The sequence below is a fragment of the Balaenoptera borealis genome, assembly GCF_965194805.1.
Source record: "Balaenoptera borealis genome assembly, chromosome: 9".
Classification (NCBI taxonomy): Eukaryota; Metazoa; Chordata; class Mammalia; order Artiodactyla; family Balaenopteridae; genus Balaenoptera; species Balaenoptera borealis.
In genome coordinates this window covers 20,348,625-20,371,940 of record NC_138873.1, presented here as the reverse complement: position 1 = coordinate 20,371,940, position 23,316 = coordinate 20,348,625, and the positions used below count along the sequence as shown (strand labels likewise).

General features: G+C 37.5%; 1 protein-coding gene across 10 annotated transcripts in view; it reads left to right on the top strand.

The window, feature by feature from the left end:
- Positions 1-23,316, top strand: part of UTRN (utrophin) — a 499,657-nt gene that overhangs the window by 455,233 nt on the left and 21,108 nt on the right. For all 10 annotated transcript variants that reach the window (XM_082405402.1, XM_082405400.1, XM_082405405.1 and 7 more), the window contains 4 exons: positions 8,715-8,851; positions 16,881-16,919; positions 17,145-17,210; positions 18,300-18,365. In XM_082405402.1, the coding sequence (XP_082261528.1) occupies positions 8,715-8,851; positions 16,881-16,919; positions 17,145-17,210; positions 18,300-18,365 (308 nt within the window). The remainder of the gene's footprint in view (positions 1-8,714; positions 8,852-16,880; positions 16,920-17,144; positions 17,211-18,299; positions 18,366-23,316) is intronic.

Below are 23,316 nucleotides of genomic sequence, written 5' to 3'. Positions count from 1 at the left end.
AGTGTAGTTTGTTTCTGGCAGTCTTACTTCTTCAGATGAGACTTGGAATGTTTGCCAGTATGCTGAAAGCACAGCCTCATTGCTCTTTCTCTGATCTCAGCAACCTAAGGTGGGTTTTCGGTTCTTGCCCACTTTACATTATTTTCCCAGTAAGTTGAGTGCATTTAGATTGTTGTTAGCTTTTTTTTAAATTATTTTATTTTATTTTATTTTATTATTTTTGGCTGCATTGGGTCTTCGATGCTGCTTGGGGTCTTTTTTCTCTGGTTGCGGCGAGTGGGGGCTACTCTTCATTGCGGTGAGCAGGCTTCTCATTGCGATGGCTTCTCTTGTTGTGGAGCACGGGCTCTAGGCACGCGGGCTTCAGTAGTTGTGGCACATGGGCTCAGTAGTTGTGGCTCACGGGCTCTAGAATGCAGGCTCAGTAGTGTGGCACACGGGCTTATTGCTCCGTGGCATGTGGGATCTTCCTGGACCAGGGCTCGAACCCGTGTCCCCAGCATTGGCAGGCGGATTCTTAACCACTGTGCCACCAGGGAAGCCCTGTTGTTAGCTTTTAAGGTGACATTTGAGCAAAATCCATTTTACTTTGGATGACTCATTACTTATTCTTGACCCTTTGATGATTCTGTTAATGCTAATACTTTAGTTTCATATTTTTCCATTAGAACTGGAAACACTCTGAGCTTATCTTACTAATTTCATCCTACCTATAGAATTCAGTGTGTCTGAATTTCAACTTGTTGAAATCTAGGAAACTTAAAGCAAAACTGAGAGATTGTTTTGCAATTTTTAAAAAACTATTGGAACATCTTTAAGATAAGCCCTATGATAATGAAATGTTCTCTTTAGAAGTATGCATCTATCGTTTGGGACTATTGACTTCTATATGTAAGACGTAATTCCTGCTAATGAGGGTGTTGTTCAACAATGATTTTTGTATTTGTGTATGATCCAAATAATAATAATTATTCTACTAATGTGCCAAAGACTGTGTTGTTTCTTGTGTAATATTGGTTTTCCTCCTTGTTCTTCCTTGTTTTCCTCTGTCTATAACTTATGCATATTTGTAGTTAAGTTAAAAGTCTAATGTTGAGAGTATTTGTTAAGGAATTAGGTAATAGTGCCATCCCAAGTCATGAATTGACCAAAGAAATTTTGAGGAGATTTAAAATGAATATGGTTTTGTTTTTTTATTTGTAGTTCTCTAACTCTAAATTTTGCTCTATATGAAATCTATATTTGTTCCCAATCAAGGAGTAAAACAGAGGAAAATTTAAAATACCCCCAACTTTGGTTGGCAAAATAGAACTCAAGAGTGAAAAATCATCTCATACCAGCTTACACAGGAGTTTTTGGGATTTGGGTAGAGAGTTACATGGACAGACTTACCCCAGGCTACATTTTATAATTCAGCAACACTTTTTAAATAATTGATTTGTACTAGTTGGTGGGGAGCAAGTCAAGAACTAACTACTTAGCATTATCCAAATAAGTTTTCGTTATTATCTCACTGCTTCTTAATAGCAGCATAACAGAGGAAAGTATATTTTAAAGTATTCACATACCCACTTGTCTGTGTAGGTTCAGTTTTTAAATGTTTTTCACAGTGAGTCACCTTCATTTGATTTCCAAAAATGACAATTTGAAGGACAGGCCTCATTTGGATGTGAGAGTTCTTATGTGCTTGTTAAAAATGAGTCCAGAAGGATTTGGGGGAGATGGTGGTAGCAGTGGCTTCAGAGTTTTCAATCTCTTCTGCCTTTGCCATTTTCTTCCCATTTGTAAAGTAGTTACATAAAAAGAGACAGAGATCTAGACAGCAAAACCGAACCTCTGGATAATATTTACAACAAAACTAGGTAATGGGATATCCCCCAAATAAATCTAGGTGGTAACAAACCACCACCAGTCACAAAACTTGCAACATATTGTTGGGGAGGAAAAAATTTACCTCTACCCGTCTAGGTTCTTCTGACTGGTCTAATAATTAAATTGACATGAAACAGACTAACAAGAGAAAATCAAAGTTTAATTTTGTGCATACGAGAGACTCAAAGAAATGACCGAAGCAGGCAGTTTTGTACCTTTTAGGCAAAAAAACCCAATAACTTTGTGAAGAAGTGACAAGACAAAGAAACTTAGGCTTTGCTACCAATTACTGAAGAATCTAAGCAGATGGTTCACGCAGCTTTCTCAGCCTTGAATTCCCTATTTCTAGCGATAAGGATGTTTCTCTGTGTCCTGGTGTAGGAAGGGTACCTTTTACATGGGAGATTATTTCCTGCTTTCAGGGGGACAAAGAGTAGGGGTCAGACTGTTCTTGCCCTGGCTGTTTCTCAATTAACTTTAATTTAAACTAATCAGTATGCCCCTTTGGCATATTTTGGGGTGACAGAACATAGGAAAGAGTTAGAAATAAAAGAAAAATAATTTCAGAAATTAAGACTAATTAATTTTAGTCTTAATAAACAGAACAGATAAACACCATAAAAGAAGTAGAAGGTGAATAAGAGGCAAATCTTAAAACTTAAAAAGAAGTGAAGAAAGGGCTTCCCTGGTGGCGCAGTGGTTGAGAATCTGCCTGCCGATGCAGGGGACACGGGTTCGAGCCCTGGTCTGGGAAGATCCCACATGCCGCGGAGCAACTGGGCCTGTGAGCCACAACTACTGAGCCTGCACGTCTGAAGCCTGTGCTCCGCAACGAGAGGCCGTGATAGTGAGAGGCCCGTGCACCGCGATGAAGAGTGGCCCCCGCTTGCTGCAACTGGAAAAAACCCTCGCACAGAAACGAAGACCCAGCACAGCCAAAAATATAAATTAATTAATTAATTAATTAATTTAAAAAAAAAAGAAGTGAGAGCAATATAAGGGATTCAAGAGAAAATGACAAATACTGAAGATAGGCAAAAAAAAAAAGGACTGAAAGTATGGATAATATGAGTCCCTGAAGAAGAAACCCAAGATAAGGTAGAACAAACCCTAAAAATAAAAATTAAAGGGACTTCCCTGGCGTCCCAGTGGCTAAGACTCGGCGCTTCCCCCGCAGGGGGCGTGGGTTTGGTCTCTGGTTGGGGAACTAAGATCCTGCATGCCTCATGGGGGGGCCAAAAATAAAAAATAAAACAATAAAATAAAATAAAATAAAATTTAAAAAGAAGGAAAACTAATCAATTCTACTTCCAAAAAAAATTTTTTGAAGAAAATCTTTCCTCCCTCAAAAAAAAAAAAAAAAACCCGGAAGAACAAGAAAAAGTGAATCTGTATACTGAAAGAGTATATTATGCCTGAGAACACTAACTCAGAATGATCAACACTATGGCATATTCTGGTAAAATTAATGGACTTTAAAATAAAAAAAAAATCCTTTGGTCATTTAAACAAAAGGAAAAAATGACTTAAAAAGGAAAGAAAATTAAATAACCATCAGACTTTTCAACTGCAATACTTTATACCAAAAGAAAATGGAGGAACATACTTAAGCAGCTCAAGGGAAAAATATATGAGCCAAGAATTTCATATCCAGAAAAACCAACTTTCTAGTAACTAGCAAAGGACACAGGAAATGCATCATCAACATGGAAGAGCTCAGGTAATATTGGTCCTATGAGCACTTCTTGGGGAATTTATTAGAGACCAGGCTTAGGCAACCAAAGTAACTAGAGACATAACATCCTACGGACTGATGGAGAGCATTAACTATATTGTTACCAGTAGAACTTAAACTAAATGGGACAACAAGGAAGAGGCTCCTACTGGTCAAAGATGGAACAGTTTGAGCTTCAATAATGATAATATAGTTGACCCTTGAACAACTCGGGGGTTAGGAGCACCAACCCCCTGGAGAGTGGAAAATCCACGTATAACTTTACAGTGGGCCCTCCACATCCACGGTTTGTGTAGTGCTATAGTACATATTTAGTGAAAAAAATCTGTGTATGAGTGGACCCGCGTCATTCAAACCCATGTTGTTCAAGGGTCAACAGTAATTGCAATAGATCAAAACTCATCAAATATGTTAATCTATGAATTCATAATGATATCTTAAAATAATTTAAAAATCGGTCTTCTTTGGAAGATGGTAGGAAACCAGTTCATTACAGGGAAAATTGGTCAATAAAAGAGAAAAATCAAACACGTAATCCTGCCTTTCCTGAATGAACTGTACTATTGAGTGATTAAATGGATGAAGGGGATGTCCTTAAGATTTGTTTTCAACTAAAAATGAACGGTAGAATTAGAATATCACCATTTTAAAGCCCTCATTGGATGGATATAGGCATTTAGCATGAAAGCTACTAGGATTATGTAAAAGAGATGACCACACATCATGTGTTTGCTATAATCCTACCAAACACCACCAATAATCTTGCCGAAAGAGCAAACCTGAGTCTCATTGAGTCTCATGCATTCTCTGTATCCAGCTGCCAATTTGCAGGATATCCAAAGGAACATGCTAAACTGCACCAAAAATATGCAACCAGCAAAATCCTACTCTTGAAAACTTTACAGGATGAATTGCCTGAGTTTCCAACAGATAAATTGTAATGAAATGGCAAGTATGAAGAAGAAATCTGTTAGATTAAAAGTGACTTAAAATATATCTGATTTTTAAAAATGAGCTAGACTAAACTCTAGTATCTAAGGACAGACATTGGAGTGATGAAACTATTTTGAAAACACGAGGAAGTTATTATTATAAAAGTGAGGATGCTGGTTTTAGGGAGGTGGGAAGGGGTTAGGACTGGAATGAGGCTTCTGAAATGTCCAACAAAGTTCAATTTCCTGACTGGATCGTATTCACCACATAATTTATTTTATTAAACCAGGTGCCTGTTGTATATAGTTTTATATACCTGTGTTTTATTTTGCAATAAAAAGGATTAAAAAATAAAACAGTCCAGTTACAACCATTTTAAGAGTGGTTATCTCTGGGTGACAGAAGAGCTGGCAATTTTAATTTTTCTCTTTTTTCTCTTCCATGTGTATTTTTTTTCTAATTGTACTTGCACTGAGCATTTCTTATATATGCAATTTAAAAGTTATAAAATGACATTTCAATATAAATTTTGTAAAAATCAGCCACAGGATATCTTTGTAGTACTTTATTTAAAATAAAGGCAAAATTCAGACTGTAATAATAGTTTAGTCAATGGCTATGGCTTCTTTTTCTTACAAAACTTAAGACTGTTCCGTTTTTCTTGGAGAGGTGATATAGCTCTGGTGTGGTGAAAAGACCCGGGTTTGCAAGAGCAGCTCTTGCCTTACTGACCTTGTCAATCTGAATCCCTGAAAGCCTTAGTGTCAGTTTTCTTTTGGGTCAAAATAGTGATGATACTCTCACTGCCCTTGACAGTAAAAAAAAAAGATTGAAGGAAAGCTATTTATAAGGTGAGACTTGTGTGCTAATATATTACCCTCGTACATCTAATGAGATCTACAAAGTCTTTTGTTCTTTTTATTTCTTTTCTTACAGCAATAAGTGAAAACCTAGTCTTTCGAGAAATGTGTGGATAACTTAACATGCTGGATGATTTCTGTAGTAATGAATGATCCTTTCGATTTCATCTTCATATCATAATATCAATAGTTGTTTGCTTTAAAAAGAACAAGAATAACTCTGTCTCCATACTAGCATGGAGACAGAGTTGAGTTTGATGATATTCATTATGCTAGGTGGGTAGTCCTCTGTTTAGCTTTTTACCAAACCGTTGCTCTAGCACCTTCAAACAGAGAAATATTAGGTACTGTTATTAGATAGGAAATTAGACCAAATATGTACAAATATATTTAAGCCTTTTTTTTTTTTTTTTTTGGCCACGCCACGCGGCATGCAGTATCTTAGTTCCCTGACCAGGGATCGAACCTGCATCTCCAACATTGGAAGTGCAGTGTCCTCACCACTGGACTGCCAGGGAATACCCTATTTTAACCTTTTTTGGTGAGAAAATAGGCATAATTCACTTCCTTGGCTCTATCCCAGCTAAAGAATCACATTCCTGTGGGATGAATTACTTTTCACTTTTCCTTTTAATATTGCATAAAGTTTATGGCGTTAGTGAATTTAGTGCCCTTAGATTACAACTGCTGGTGGTAGTTTCTTTTCCTCATTAGCACTGTATATGAGAATGCACTCATTTTTTCTAAATATCAAATTTGAGCATTATCTGAAACCCCTGCTATAAGTTTTTGGGAGGCAGGTAGGTGTTTTTTGTTTGTTTTTTGTGGGAGAGAGAAGGGTTTTTTGTTGGTCGGTTGGTTTTGCTTTGTTCTTCCATGTCCTGAATGTATTTAGCTAAAGAATGTGTGATGCGGAATTGGACTTGTACTTTTAATGATGTGTCATTTTTTTCCCAAGCAAGAGTTCACATTGAAACCAAAATAGAGATAAGCTAGAAGAACATTATACTAAGTAAAAGAAGCCAGTCACAAAAGACCACATGTTATTTGATTCCATTTATAAGAAATGTCCAGAGTAGACAAATCCACAGAAACAGAAAGTAGATTAGTGGTTGCCAGAGGCTGAGGGGAGGAGATGGGGGTTGGGAGAGGGGTGGGAATGATTGCTGATCGGTACAGGCTTTCTTTCTTTTTGAGGTGATGATGGTGTTCTAGAATTAGATCGTGGTGATGGTTGCACAACGGCATGAATATACTAAAGGGCACTGTATTGTACGCTGTCCTGGCTGAGGCAGACTGGGGAAGTGGCCCGGTGCCTTGCCCACCTGGCCTTTTCTCCCACCCGCCCCACTCAGGGCTGCCTGAGTTAAAGACCTGGATATGACTTGAAAATCACTGGCCCGAGCAATAAAAACCTTCTTATTGCCAGATGGAAATGGACCAAGCAAAAGCTGGAGGCCGTTACTTCTTTATCTCCTTGTATATTAACAGTGTGTTAAGAGCAGACATAGAAATAAATTGGGTCATAAATGCTTATTATTGCATGGGGCCTTCTTTTTGTATTTCTATCATGGAAAACTTCTTCCTTTTTTTTCTCTTTACCAAAACATTCAGGATAAACATATGTATAAACTTAATGATATGTGGTTGTGATACCCATTGCTAAAAGTCCAAATGTCCTTTATAGTAGTGATATATCCTTTTGGCTTTATTCTCTGTACCAGGCATTGTGTCTCTAAATATTGCCTTCTTTACTCCCAACTGTGTTCTGCTTCTCTCTCCTGTTCTGCCTGGTTAGATTTTAATACCCCCAAACCATCATCTTACAGCAACCCTTTTTCCTCTACAGAGTGCCTTGGATTTTTTTTTTTTTTTCCCATTAATAGCTCATTTTCTACACTTTATATTTGGGAAGGTCTGTATCTATATAACTGCAGGTATTATATAGTTTTTTCTTTATTATTCAGGAAAAGATTTGACATTGTGGGTCTGATAGCAAGGCCTACTGATAATGTGGGCTTTGCTTGCTATACATATCCTTTTAAATAAGGTGAAAATTGATGTATAAATAGCTTGGGCCGATTTATGTTTTCTCTCTGCTCTGCAAGCTTAGAGAATCAGAAGTTTCCTTAACTGTTTACTAGAAGAAGACATATTTAGGTGGAATGGGAGCAAATGGAAAGTAACAAAACCACATAAGGGTTGACTCAATTCAGTCGTTTTAAAAAATAATTACATTTTGTTAAACTTCTGTTTGCAAAACAAGTTTGTATGAGTCTTGGGCACACTTGTCATGAGGGAAAAGACAGACTGGGGAGGGTGCAAGGCCTGGAGGGGAGCAGGTGGCAGGTAAGTCAATATATTTAGCACTCAGTTTGTTATTATAGAAAAGTCCTCTGGTTTCGCTTTGTAAAGAGGTTGGCGTGAGGTCTGTCTAGTTGTAGAAGGGATAGCCAACTAGGAGTCAGATGACCAAGGTTTCAGTTCAGTTCTGCACACATCAATATTTTAAATACACTTTCAGAAGGACTAAAGTTGATGTCTGTTTAACATTTTCCAAAAAAAACTAGAATTGATGATACAGAGTAGAAAACTGGGGCTCAGAGAACAGTTCATTGAGTGGATGAGGGCTTGGGGGTTGGGGTAGATTTCAGCCCACCTCACCCTAAATGATTAGTAACTAATCATCTTGAACTGCTTCTTAAAAAAGTCACGTTTTATATCGCCATTAGTAATTTAGTCCGTGTCGAATAATTATATGTTTGTATGGTTGGAAAAGAACAAAGAATCTGACAGTATTTCTTGCAATATAGAGAACCAGTGTGGCCCTGCTCTTTCTCGCTTGTGTATTTCTCTTTTTCCAGATTACAATTTATGTTGACTTGTACAGGCTGTATATATAGCTCACCCTGATTTATTCACCTTAGTTAAAACCATATAATATCCAGAATACTTCGTCATCACCAAATGTTTAATAACATTTTGCCGCTTTTTTAGTGAAAGGAATCAACCAATAACATTGCCAAAACTAATTTTACTTTTAGGCCCGATTTTTAACATATTGGGGAAATTATCAACTTATGAAAATTTAAAATTTAAACAGAAAATTTAAAATTGTAAACTAATGGCTGGATATATTTAATGATGAGTCCTGATTGCCATGTGTTATGACCTTGTATACTATTCCAAAAATACATAAAGCTATTGAAACTGTGGTCATGTAATTGCATCAGTTTACATCCACTCTAATTTGATTGTAGATAGTTGTCTCCTTTCATTTTAATGAGAAAAGTGTAATTTTTTCAACCTCATAGACAACATCTGGGGAAGATGTACGGGACTTCACAAAGGTGCTGAAGAATAAGTTCAGATCGAAGAAATACTTTGCCAAACATCCTCGGCTTGGCTACCTGCCTGTCCAGACAGTTCTTGAAGGTGACAACTTAGAGACGTAAGTTTAATTTTACTATTAAAACTTGTATTTGTACATGCTCTTATACCTGCTACTTTTATGTTAGTGACAAAAGAGAAATCTGATACCAAAAAAGAATTTGTGTTTTGGTAAAATGTTTCATTTTAAAAGAGGTAAAATAAACTTGGAACCAGTCTTCACAACATGAATTTTGACTGTTTGCTTTTGACGGCACAGCAAAACTTCCAGGTTTAATTTTGCCTGTGTTCCTAAACTTTTAAAATATGTAATAATGTGTCAGCCTTTGCATTAGTCATCTCTTTTATTCTTAAAAATACTTAAAGTAAATTGTGGTATTATATGCTCTTTCATTATTTTATTTATTTTCCATTTTTCTCTCTTTGTGGGATGTTTTTACTATTTCTTGCAGTGTGTTTTGCACTCATTTTACATATTTTTTTTTCTAAATTTATTTATTTTATTTATTTATTTTTGGCTATGTTGGGTCTTCGTTGCTGTGCGCGGGCTTCCTCTAGTTGTGGCGAGCGGGGTCTACTCTTGGTTTCAGTGAGCGTGCTTCTCATTGCAGTGGCTTCTCTTGTTGCGGAGCACAGGCTCTAGGCACGAGGTCTTCAGTAGTTGTGGCGCACGGACTTAGTTGCTCCGTGGCATGTGGGATCCTCCCGGACCAGGGCTCGAACCTGTGTGCCCTGCATTGGCAGGTGGATTCTTAACCACTGAGCCATCAGGGAAGTCCCCCTTTACATTTTTTTTTTTTTAAACATCTTTATTGGAGTATAATTGCTTTACAATGGTGTTAGTTTCTGCTTTATAACAAAGTGAATCAGTTATACATATACATATGTTCCCAGATCTCTTCCCTCTTGCATCTCCCTCCCTCCCACCCTCCCTATCCCACCCCTCTAGGTGGTCACAAAGCACCGAGCTGATCTCCCTGTGCTATGCGGCTGCTTCCCACTAGCTATCTATTTTACATTTGGTAGTGTATATATGTCCATGACACTCTCTCACCCTGTCACATCTCACCCCTCCCCCTCCCCACATCCTCAAGTCCATTCTCTAGTAGGTCTGTGTCTTTATTCCCGTCTTGCCACTAGGTTCTTCATGACCTTTTTTTTTTTTTCCTTAGATTCCATATTTATGTGTTAGCATACTGTATTTGTTTTTCTCTTTCTGACTTACTTCACTCTGTATGACAGACTCTAACTCCATCCACCTCATTACAAATACCTCCATTTCATTTCTTTTTATGGCTGAGTAATATTCCATTGTATATATGTGCCACATCTTCTTTATCCATTCATCTGATGATGGACACTTAGGTTGCTTCCATGTCCTGGCTATTGTAAATAGAGCTGCAATGAACATTTTGGTACATGACTCTTTTTGAATTATGGTTTTCTCAGGGTATATGCCCAGTAGTGGGATTGCTGGGTCATATGGTAGTTCTATTTTTAGTTTTTTAAGGAACCTCCATACTGTTCTCCATAGTGACTGTATCAATTTACATTCCCACCAACAGTGCAAGAGTGTTCCCTTTTCTTCACACCCTCTCCAGCATTTATTGTTTCTACATTTTTTGATGATGGCCATTCTGACCGGTGTGAGATGATACCTCATTGTAGTTTTGATTTGCATTTCTCTAATGATTAATGATGTTGAGCATTCTTTCATGTGTCTGTTGGCCATCTGTATATCTTCTTTGGAGAAATGTCTATTTAGGTCTTCTGCCCATTTTTGGATTGGGTTGTTTGTTTTTTTGTTATTGAGCTGCATGAGCTGCTTGTAAATCTTGGAGATTATTCCTTTGTCAGTTGCTTCATTTGCAAATATTTTCTCCCATTCTGAGGGTTGTCTTTTGGTCTTATTTATGGTTTCCTTTGCTTTGCAAAAGCTTTTAAGTTTCATTAGGTCCCATTTATTTGTGTTTTTATTTCCATTTCTCTAGGGGCTGGGTCAAAAAGGATCTTGCTGTGATTTATGTCATAGAGTGTTCTGTCTATGTTTTCCTCTAAGAGTTTGATAGTGTCTGGCCTTACACTTAGGTCTTTAATCCATTTTGAGTTTATTTTTGTGTATGGTGTCAAGGCGTGTTCTAATTTCATACTTTTACATGTACCTGTCCAATTTTCCCAGCACCACTTATTGAAGAGGCTGTCTTTTCTCCACTGTATATGCTTGCCTCCTTTATCAAAGATAAGGTGACCATACGTGCGTGGGTTTATCTCTGGGCTTTCTATCCTGTTCCATTGATCTATATTTCTGTTTTTGTGCCAGTACCAAACTGTCTTGATTACTGTAGCTTTGTAATATAGTCTGAAATCAGGGAGCCTGATTCCTCCAGCTCCATTTTTCGTTCTCAAGATTGCTTTGGCTATTCGGGGTCTTTTGTGTCTCCATACAGGTTGTGAAATTTTTTGTTCTAGTTCTGTGAAAAATGCCAGTGGTAGTTTGATAGGGATTGCATTGAATGTGTAGATTGCTTTGGGTAGTAGAGTCATTTTCACGATGTTGATTCTTCCAATCCAAGAACATGGTATATCTCTCCATATTTTTTTTCCCATATTTTTAATATAAGTTTATTAATAATACTTAATCTCTTGCTTCAGATATATACCTATACTAAATCTCATCAAAATCTCACATTACATTTCTAATTTCTTTTTTTCTTGAACATGAAGACAGCGAAATGAGACAGCTTTATATTGTACATGAAATAGACAAAATTTCTTAAAAGTATATAATTTGAGTTTACAAACATAAATGAAACAAAGCTTCAAGTAACAAAACTACTTTGGGATTATAAAGCAGAGAAGAGCAATTTATAGCCTGAAATGAAAAGAAAAAGAAATTTTAAAGTGAGCCTGAAGAAATGCAAGAGCAAATTTTAAATTACTAAACAATTATACCTCAAGATCAAAATAAATAAAATTTTAAATCTTTGAATCACTTTTTTAAAATATCAGCATAAATATGCCGGCCAAGGCAATTTTCTTGTGCTTGAATCTTGGGGGAAATTAACTTTTATTGCTAATCATCACCAGAGTGCCTAGTTGTAAAGAATAGTGAAGTTCTAGTTACAGAAATATGCCCTCTCAAATAACTACAGAAGAGAAGCTCCGAAGTGTGAAGTCTGGAGTTTCCTACATTATACAGTAGAGAAAATTGTAATAAGAAGTATAAAAATGTGTTGACATTTAACCTTCAAAACTCATAATTCATTTTATTGTGTACATGAGAGAGAATCAGAGAATAGTAATCGTCCAGTATATTATGACAGTCCGTTTCTCAAAGATGTCAAAATAGAGGGATAGACTATTTAGTCCATTTTTTTTTTCCAGATAAAACCCTATAGACCAGGGACTTTGCTACATTTACGTGCAGTCTTTTTTTTTTAATTTGTTGAACTGCTAAGAAGTAGAAGAAAGACCACAGCCAAAGCATAGTAGGTATTTTTATCCCTCTATAGGTAACATTATGGGTGAGCAGGCAGAAAGAAATATAAAGCAGCTGTATATGTAGATAAAAATACCACATACTCATTTAAAGCATACCAAGAAATTCAAACTTTTTGATAACCTTGATTGATTTCAAATTCTGTACAATTTAAGATATATGCCTCCCAGTCATTTTTTCCACAGTACATTTTAGAAGAAATGTTTTTGAAACGATTTCAATTTAAAGGACACTACTCAAATACTTAAAATCTATAAGGAAAGTTATATCTTTGGTCCTCTGTTTTGTGGGTAGATTTTTTTTTTCTTTTTTTTCAAAAGTGTATGATAATACATTATTTGTTTTAGTATCTAATATATAGCTTAACTATGCTGAACACCTTCTAATAAAGACAAAATTTTACTTATCTTGGTATCAGATCTAAATAACCTTTGGAGTAACTGCCTGAAGCATAGAATTATCACACAGTGCTTTTATTTATAGGATAATTTGATAGGTTTGAAGTAGTGATGTGCCTTTCACTCTTTGGATAAACCATTTGGGACCATTTATGTCCCAGATATATGCATCTTCATATGAGTCATACAGATAGATAGATCTTTTAAACTCCTTTTAAGCAATTTTGATAATTTGCCTTTCACTGTCAAAATAATCACTGACATCAATCATTCTATTCTGGGTGACTCAGTGAAAGTAAAAAAGAACAGAAAAGTATGCCAAATAATTTTGTGCTACGATTTTTGGCTGTAACTCTGAAGATGCTTCATTTTAGCTAACATGAATTTACCAGCATTGTCAGTGAGAGGAAAACAAGAGAAAGAAAAGAAGGAGTGTAAGATTAAGTCAGATGTCACAAGATCGTTTTTGAAAAAGATTTATGAGCTACTGGATACATTGGGCAGGTTTTCTTCTTTCTTCACTCCTAGGATGCGTTCTTGGAGTTGGTATAGTTCATTTTTCTACTGAGCCCTTTCCAGTACAAGGCCACTTAATCTTCTGGTGTAACAATTTACATGAGTGGGTAGTAAAAAATTTGATTTCATTTATTCTCCTATTTGCGGGAAGAGAACATTGGAGAAAAACCAGCAAAGTGGTAAATGTGTTGAAGTTATATATGAAGCTGATTAGAATTTTCTTTTGCTTCTTTCTCTTTCATCTCTGCAAAATGTAAGGTCTTATCCCCTATCCAGTAATTATACATGCATGCGTGGAGCGGATTTATGAGAAAATTAGATATTAGTAAAAGAAGGTAAACAAATCCATGATTAGGCTTATTCGATTAATTTTATAACTATGCAAGATTTTTTTTGCAAAAAATAAATCAAAATAAATGAGTAGAGCTTGATGAAAGAGTTACTGTTGAAAATAAACCTGAGAAACAGGCTCAAAGAGTGACAAAGTAATTTGAGAATTGAGTGAGATTTACTGGCCAAAAAGGTTTCCCTGAAGATTAAAAGGAGTAGAATAGACACCTCTCCCTGGTATTGGTTAAGGTGGAGCAGATGAGTTTCATGTTTTTTTAAGTTCTTACTGTAGCAAGAACCAACTCATAGTTAGTAGAATTATGGTTGTGGGAGCATTGCACTGGCAGGAAGTGACAGCTAACCTGAGAACTGAAAGAGTAATAGGGCCAAACGCTCAGTGTTTGGTGCCTGGGGAGGAGAAGGAGAGTTTCAAGCCACGGCAAACATTTTCAAAAGCCTGAAGACAAGATTGTTTCAGAAACTGGGATGGGAAGCTGGAAATCGTGACAAGAAATGAAAATGGAGAGAAAAGCAAGAACCAGATAATGAAGGACCTTGTAAGCCATGCCACGGTGTTTGTAGGTTACCTGAGAGCCGTGGGGAGCTATTGAAGATTTGTATGTTAGAGCACACTGGGACTGCACTTACTCCGCTTGGGGAGAAATGGACTTCAGAAAGCAAAAAGATTGGAAGCATGAGGAGCAGTCTGCTGAGAATTTAAGGCACCAAAGGAGTCACGAAGTTCTTCAAAGAAAGTCTGGGTTAACATTAAGTATATTTAGTAGAGTCTGATTCCTTCCATATTAGTGTGTGATTAACCAAACTCTGTTCAAACACCACTTTGGAAAGCAGGGATAGGCTGCATTATGAAGTCTGGGCTAACACATAGATTGGTCTTATTTTTAACCCCCTTTAATCATAGATTCTAACAATGCAGGGAGAATATTGCCCAGTTTTCCTCTTCTAGAATTAAATGAAAAAGCTTATCATGTAACATTTTTTTTCTGCACATCAAGGTACTTTGAAGTCAGTAAAGCCTAAACTTCTGGGGTTTTTTTTAATCTTTATTTCTTTTCTTAGAAATTTTCACAATATATAAAAACTTTCTCTTGAGAAACTTCAATTCATCTTTTTACCTCTGCCATTCTTATCTTAGTTCAGTGAATCACTTATTGTGCTAACTGAATTAACCTTACAGGAACCAGTCAAGCAGTTTCACAAAGCTTTCCTGAGTTCAATTAAGATAAAAAAATACATGTTTCTTACATTTAAAGCTCACAGTGAATGTGGTGGCACACTTGAATTTTAGAAATGGTCTCTCAAGCAGTTCCTATTTTTTAGAAAGTGTATAGCAAATCATTTACCTGACACCATCCATATTTCAGAGTTAATGAAAAGTGATGTAAAAAGACTATTGAATAATACTGTTTTGTTTCATTGTTGTTGTATCTATTTTATTACATGGGTAATTAAGTCTATATACAGTATAGATGTTCTGACAAACACAGACTGGATAAATACCTGTTTTTGAAAGTAGTTCCAAAGAGTCTCAGTTTTCCATCCCAATAAGATGACCTTCCATCTTCTTTTAATCTTTGCTATTCAGACATCAACTTTTGCTTCCCAGTAGGAGATAATGAGATCATTAACTTGTTCTTGAGTATGTATCTGTAATAGAAATAGGAGAATCAAGTAGATCTAGAATAATTTAAACTTTCCTTCCTCTTTGTTTCAATCAGCATTAGCTTTTGCAGGAGACTTTACTTAATTAGAAAACTAATTTTCTTTAGAATTTTAAATTTCCACATTCATCAGTATTCCCTCCTCTTCCTTCCCCTCCAGTAAAAAAGGTTAGGGTTTGAACTAGGTTTTTTTTTTTTTTTGACTGTGTCGGGTCTTCGTTTCTGTGCGAGGGCTTTCTCTAGTTGCGGCAAGCGGGGGCCATTCTTCATCGCGGTGCGCGGGCCTCTCACTATCTCGGCTTCTCTTGTTGCGGAGCACAGGCTCCAGACGCGCAGGCTCAGTAGTTGTGGCTCACGGGCCCAGTTGCTTCGCGGCACGTGGGATTTTCCCAGACCAGGGCTCGAACCCGTGTCCCCTGCATTGGCAGGCAGACTCTCAACCACTGCGCCACCTGGGAAGCCCCCTAAACTAGCTTTTAATTAGGATCATTTGTTTTCAAATGATAATGGAGACCTCGGGATTTCTAGGCACTGCTGGGAGGTTGGAGTGTACCCCCAGGGCTGGGAGGGATACTGAATAATCAAGTTCCACTCAAGCCCTGATTCAAGCAATGTTCTTTTTGTCAGTTTCTTAGATAGAACTTCTGGATAAAATTTTGTTTGAAGAGAGTGAGTGTATCATGATCTAGAAAAGTTGCTTTCAGTTTTATGGATAATTGAGAATTTTGGCCGGGTGTAGAGGAAAGCGTGGCATCTAGGTTGTATCTTTTTTCAGTGAATCTGTGAGGTTGAGATACTTTGTGTACACCTGGATTTGGATTTTTACGTTTAAAATTGAGCAAAGATTCAGAACATTCTCCTCTTACCGCCAACTCTGCCGTCAATATACAATGTAGTCTTTGGTATTTAACTTTACCATTCTGATCAAGTTTCTTCTCCAGGAAAAACAAAAATATGATTGCATCTCCCTTCGGTATGTTATGGAACATTATTGTTTAAATTATTCCATAATTTTGAGCTATTTTAGAGCGTTCTGTTTCTTTTTTCAATCAGATTATTTAGAGATGTGTTTGCTATCTATAACAAATATCCTGTAATATCTGTGAAAAGGCCCCTGCAGGCACTTGAATACACAGTATCTCTTCTAGAATAAACAGTCATTTCTGTTAGTTTTGATTTTGTCACGGTGGACCTCAGGGCAACCAAACATGGGAGTGGAAGACAATTGAGAATGTCCCCCACCCCTACGCCCCACTGCTTTTTTTTTTTTATATAAATTTATTTATTTTATTTATTTTATTTTTGACTGTGTTGGGTCTTCGTTGCTGCACGCGGGCCTTCTCTAGTTGTGGCGAGCGGGGGCCACTCTTCATTGCGGTGCACAAGCCTCTCACCGCAGTGACCTCTCCTGCTGTGAAGCACGGGCTCCAGGCGCGCGGGCCCCAGTAGTTGAGGCTCGCAGGCTCAGCAGTTGTGACACAAGGGCTTAGTTGCTCCGTGGCATGTGGGATCCCCCAGGACCAGGGCTCGAACCCATGTCCCCTGCATTGGCAGGCGGATTCCAAACCACTGCGCCACCAGGGAAACCCCGCCCCACTGCTTTTGTATTAAATTGCTCTAAAGTGTTTGTTCTATGACTTTTGTCTCCCTCTGCCCTCTTTGCAGTCCTATCACACTCATCAGTATGTGGCCAGAGCACTATGAGTGAGTATTCACAGCTTCATATGCACAAGACTGATGTTCTGATCAGCTTTATTAGCATGGGGTGATTACTAAACTCTTGTTCTAAAATAATAGTTCTGCCTCCTGGGTAACAATCCTAGTGGTTTGTTTGCATGTCAAATTCATTATTTAACTAAGCTAACATTCCTAAAGTAACATCTATCAACATTTGTGTGTAAAACTGTTTATTTGCTTTCTCTCTTATAGCCCTTCACAGTCTCCTCAGCTGTTTCATGATGATACCCATTCAAGAATAGAACAGTACGCTACACGGTAAGAAACTTTGGTAGGAGCCCTCCACTGCACTGCCACCCAGAATGTATCTCTTTCTGTATTAATCTTATATCATTAACATGCCTTGATTTAAGGGAGGTAGTTTTGCAGAAGTCGTGATTCCATCATATTTGAAATCTGGGCTTTCATCTCTCCATGTTGTAATTTGCACTTTACCAAACACCTGCTATACATTCTATGGACTAAATCTCCATGGAATGTGATTACTGAGCTCATGAGAATCCAAACACTGTACAAGCAGGGTTTAGATAATGTAACCCAGTTTCAGTGAATGAAAGTAGGAATTGAAAGTGTTCTCAGGAGAGGGTGCACATATGAATTAAAATATGTAATTAAATGTATGCTAAAGCTTTATTATAGGGGTTTATTTTAGAGTCCCCAAACAATATAGAGCATAGGCTGGTCTTGATGGTACGTACAAACTTTCAGGAAAAAAATATACACTAAGCATTGGCAGTGCTAGTTACTACCTATGCCTTAAAAGGTTAGTTCAAGCACCATAAAATAGTAACATTTGAACTGAGTCTAGGCCAAGTAGAAATTTTGGGAGAAAGTCAGGCTTGGACCATTGGAAAAACATACTCAAAAGCATTGAGCTAGGAAAGAACATGGTTTATTTAAAGGATTGCAGGTGGAGAAAGGGGAAAGGATGAGAAGGAATGAAGGGGCAGAAGCTGAAGTCCAGTAATGGGGGGTCCACTTGCTAAGGAGTAGGATTCTGTCCTTTGGTAAAGGGGAGTCATGGAGAGTCTTTAAACACGAGAGGAACATAATCAGATTTGTGTGAGAATGAAGACTGACTTAAGGGTCCGGGAGCTCAATTCCGAGACTAGGTCTATTAGGAGACTAAGTAACATGATATAAAATAAAGGTCTCCAGGCCTTAAGGCAGTGGTGATAGAAATATAGCTCAACATTAGATGTTGTTTTAATTTCAAAGTCTTGCTAGGGGATTTGGGCCGTTCTGTATTTTGTGAGAATTAGGACAGTTTAAGGAACACTGAGGATGTACCAATCGACTATGCCCTATATGGCCACATTCTCTAACCTCCTTACTTTCATTTTTCAGACTGGCCCAGATGGAAAGGACTAATGGGTCTTTCCTCACTGATAGCAGCTCTACCACAGGAAGTGTGTAAGTAAATCATGAAATTAGTGCTGCCTGGGAAAGCTACTTCTTGTATTATGGCTGTCGGATATAATCTTCATTGATTGCAGCCCTGAATTTTGATCCCAATCAAAATTGCTAAGTGTGGTTATAAAAATGTCTACATAGATTTTATGCTTTCAAGGCATGATAGTATAAATTGGATATGTTTATTTATTTAGTTTCATTTAAGTTACTGAAAAAAATCCTACATTTGGCCACTCATCTGCCTCAGGAAAATCAGATTGTTTTATTTATAAATACAGGTATAGATATTCATTCCATTTGTCTGATATTTCTTGTTAATTTAACAAATGTAATTCTACAGAATATGTGCCATTCTGTAAAACTCTCTTCCTTCTGTGTGCTCACATTTTCTCCATAATCTCTGCCATTTAATAATTATAACCCACACAGGCTTGGACTTCTCTTCCCCACCCTTCATTGAAAAGTGTTAACTCCTCTGCCAATATCTGATTTTATTAGCAACTAGGAAAAGCCTCCTTAACTTAAGAATACTTTTTAAAAACCTTTCTAGACAGGTATTTTATCTCTGATTATCCCACTGTTGTGTGCCAGAACTTTTCCCACCCTCCACCACCTTGGAATTAACATCTTAAATTCCGAATGATGTCTATAAGATTTCAATAGTGTCAAGTTCACTTGACTCACACAGATTCATTGTGGTCTGGATCTGGTGGGAAGCTGTAAGGTAGCCAGGAAAGTTGTAGAACATGGTTCTTAGGTGTTTTATACTAAAAAAGATCATGGAGAGAGCCAAGTTGAAATACCTTAGGGCACTCTAACATGGAATGTCTTCTGGTCAATATTTTTTAAAAATTGTTTTACTATCATTAAGCTTATAAATAAAAGCTCTCAGGAGATTGTTCAATTTTAAATTTCAAAGATTAGCAAGTTAATACTATATAATAATACAGTAGTGATTTACCTTATTATTAATGTACTGTGAGTTTGGAACAATTCCCAAAGCAAGATAATAGCATATTCATAATGCTTGTTTCATATTTAACCTCCTAGTATGTATTTCTTTTCTTTTTTTAATGTAGATTTTTTTTTCTTTTTTTTAATTTTATTTAATTTATTTATTTATGGTTGTGTTGGGTCTTCGTTTCTGTGCGAGGGCTTTCTCCAGTTGCGGCAAGCGGGGGCCACTCTTCATCGCGGTGCGCAGGCCTCTCACTATCGCGGCCTCTCTTGTTGCGGAGCACAGGCTCCAGATGCGCAGGCTCAGTAATTGTGGCTCACGGGCCTCGTTGCTCCGCGGCATGTGGGATCTTCCCGGACCGGGGCACGAACCCGTGTCCCCTGCATTGGCAGGCAGATTCTCAACCACTGCGCCAGCAGGGAAGGCCCTAGTATGTATTTCTTATAAAGCAGTTAAGTATCTTGAATATCCTGAATCCACACGACTTCCACCACGTTTGACAAATAGCTAAAGAATTAAACAAAATTAAAAAATAATCATTAAAACCAAAATAATTAAAACCAAACTTAATTCTTTAAAATGTGTTTTTTGCATCTTGTGAACGGAGTAAAGGCAATGCTCAAAGTTAGTTTCTCCTATTTTCAAATTAGAATAAGCACTATTTATTTTTAAATTTAGCACCAATGCCTGAGAAAAGACAATAATCAGATGACTAACAGCTGAATACATTTTAATATACTATCAGCAGATATCTTAACTCATTCTTCCATCCAGCAAATATTTATTGTAACCCTACCTTGCAGTAGTGTGCTGGAGGCAACTGTGAAAGCTGGTTGTTAAATTTTCAAGAAGTTTGTAAGCTTCTTGTTAAACAGAGCGGTTATTCAAGTTCGTTTGTATGCACTTGCAGTTCAATAGATTAGGTTAAAATAAAAACAAAAGTAATACTCAAAACTCATCACATCCTAATTATTTTACTTCACTTTACTATTATCTGTGCTCTTGGGGTGTCAGGTGGTGTGCAACTGTGTATCTTTTCGCAGCTCTACCGTTCTGTGAAGTCATTAGCTTAAATTGGCAGTGAGGAAGGTATTTAAACCATAGAATTAAAAATGCTACAAATCAGGGCCTTTTTATTTACTTATCTTGTAGAGAACCTGCTGGTAAACACTTAGCAGAACACCACTGCCATGCGCCCAATACTGTGTAGATAAAGGTCCATCTGTCTTCAGGAATCTTACAGGCTAAAGGGGAGATGGATAAGTGTTCCCACAGGGGAGGAACATGGTGAGGGCATTTGAAGTCGACAAAATAATGGGCCCCAAAAGAAGTCGACATCCTAATCCCTGAAACCTATGAATGTGTCACTTTACATGGCAAAAGGGACTTTGCACAAGTGATTAAATTAAGGATCTTGAGATGGGAAGATCATCCTGGATTACCTAGGTGGGTCCAGTGTAGTTGCAAGGGTCTTTGAAAGAGGGAGGAGAGTCAGTTAGGGAAGGGGAGGTAACCATAGAAGCAGAGGTGAGATACAGAGATTTTACAGGTGCTACGCTGCTGGCTTTGAAAATGGAGGAATGTGGTGGCCTCGAGGTGCTGGAAAAGGCAAGGAACCAAATTCTCCCTTCTATGGGAGATTAAATTAATAGTGTAAGAATGTATAAATCACTAAAGAGAAATTGTTTTCCAGTTACTGGTACATTAATATTTTCTTAATGAATATGTTAATAAATCTTACTTTGATAAAGCCAATCTGGAATTTCTTTGCTCTTTCACAGTTTGAACTACTGAGTATTCTGGGGTTCTTTTCCTGTGAACATGCAGGGGTTCCATCAAGTGAGAACGCTAACAAGGACTCAACCATCAAAACCCTACTCTGGACCTAAAATCCAGTGGTTTGACATGAAATGGTCATTTTTTCTCCCTTAAATGTATAATATTTACCTTTAAAATATTTTCATTTTAATCGGTACTATTGACTTGACAAGATGAATAAGTATTACAATAATAAATTTGTAATTCAACATCTGCTGGGCCCAATCTCCCAAATTTGGTTTTGGGTGATCTCAGCCATAGGCAATCAAAGAAAGCCCTATGCCTTGAGATATGAATTTTGAGACTTGAACCTGTAATTCTCTCTAAGTTGCCCAAGGCCCTTTAGTCATTTGTATCTGCAGTTTGAGCCTTTCTTTGTCCTTCAGACTGGTCTATGAAACCAGCTCCTTGGCTCCTCACAGTGTTCATCTTCTGTGAAGCTGGTTAATTAGTCATTGTACCTCCATGCATCATGGGCTGCTACCTCCCCAGCCTAGACCTGAATCAATCTCGTGGCTTTTTACCCCCACATAAACCCAATTCCCAATATTCCCTTTTCTCCTGAAAGTCTGACTGTGGACAATTTAAAGGCATTAATTTTAAGGATACTGATTTTCTTTCAAGGAGGAATTGAGCAACCATGTCTCAAAAAGAGACAGGACTCAGGATGGTCCTGGGGAATCTGAGTAGCTGGAACTCAAGGACATCTCCTTAGGCCATTGCCATCAGGATGTCTCACTCCATCTGCCCATGAGCGACACTTTGTTGTTTGTGGAAGGATCAAATTAGGGGGGCTGGCCTGATTGGCACTGGCATTGCTGTTTGCAACTCTGAAGCCTGGAACAGAAAAAATCTTTAAAGGAAGGAAATTGCGGACAAAGCGCTTTGCTGTACATTTACTTGACTTGGTTGGTCATATGAATGGCTAGGTTAGGACTCTAGACCTTGTCCATTGACTTTGGACATTGAATATTATGGAGAGTTGGAAGCTAAACATTTTTCTTTCTTTACAAGTGATTTCCTGTTTTGTTTTGATTTCTGGCTGATTTCTTGAGATGCTTTATCCTGAATAGATAACATTTTCACTGGGATATATATGAACATTTTTCTTTTGTTATTATTTCTTTTTTGCATACTCAGTCTTTTTAGTTTCTATACTCCTCTTTTTCGCCTGAGAAATATTTACAAATGTTCTCCTCTACTCTTACTTTATTACTTTATTATTTCATTTTATCATTTAGTTTATATGCACTGTATTTTTATGCTTTGTCCATTTGTCCTGTCCATTTATTAGATCTGTACTTTTTAATCCTCTCATTATGGCCTCTCTCTTCACTTAAATTGAGTGAAGTGCCTCCAAGCATCACTGACTTAAGAGTCTTGTCATCCTTAGCAGCTAATTGGTATCCCTGTGGTGCTGATACATTAGCCTCACAGCCTTCTCTGCTCCTTCATAATACAGTTATGTTTAGGGTATAATAATAAATTACCCATTTACTCCCTCTCAGGAAAATACCCTCCCCCACCTCCAAACACACACGCACATACCTCCTTGCCAGGTTTTTGTTTGATTTTGCTACATGGGCATCCTAGGAGCTTTGGGTTCTGCTTTCTTTCTTTCTTTCTTTTTTAATTTATTTTTCTGACTGCACTGCACAGCTTGTGAGATCTTAGTTCCCCGACCAGGGATCAAACCCATGCCCCCTGCAGTGGAAGTGCGGAGTCTTAACCACTGTACCGCCAGTGAAGTCCCTGGATTTCTGCTTTCAAACACTGCTGCTCTGCATTGGTGCAGGACCCATTCCTTCCTCTTATCCTCACCCTTCTAAATTTAGAAGAAAGGCTGAGATTCTTCTAAGAGTCTCCCTTATTTATTTCACAGCGATATGGTGTTTTCCCAGGACAGGTAGCAAAGGATGATGCCATAGCTTATTTCAGTCCTTCCCATCTATGTTTCTTATTTCCAGTTTCTAACTGTGTTGAAAGAGTCCCACTCCTTTTTTATTCATTTGATAGTAGAAAGAAGGTGAGATTAGGGAGGTTTACTGATAAAGGAAGCAAAGTAAATCAGCAAGTGGCTCATCTGAACCTGTGCTTTGGCTGTTTTGCAGGCCTAACAGTCATTATTTTCAGTTCCTTCTTTATATTGCTCTGATCTCAGTGCTCAGGAGATAC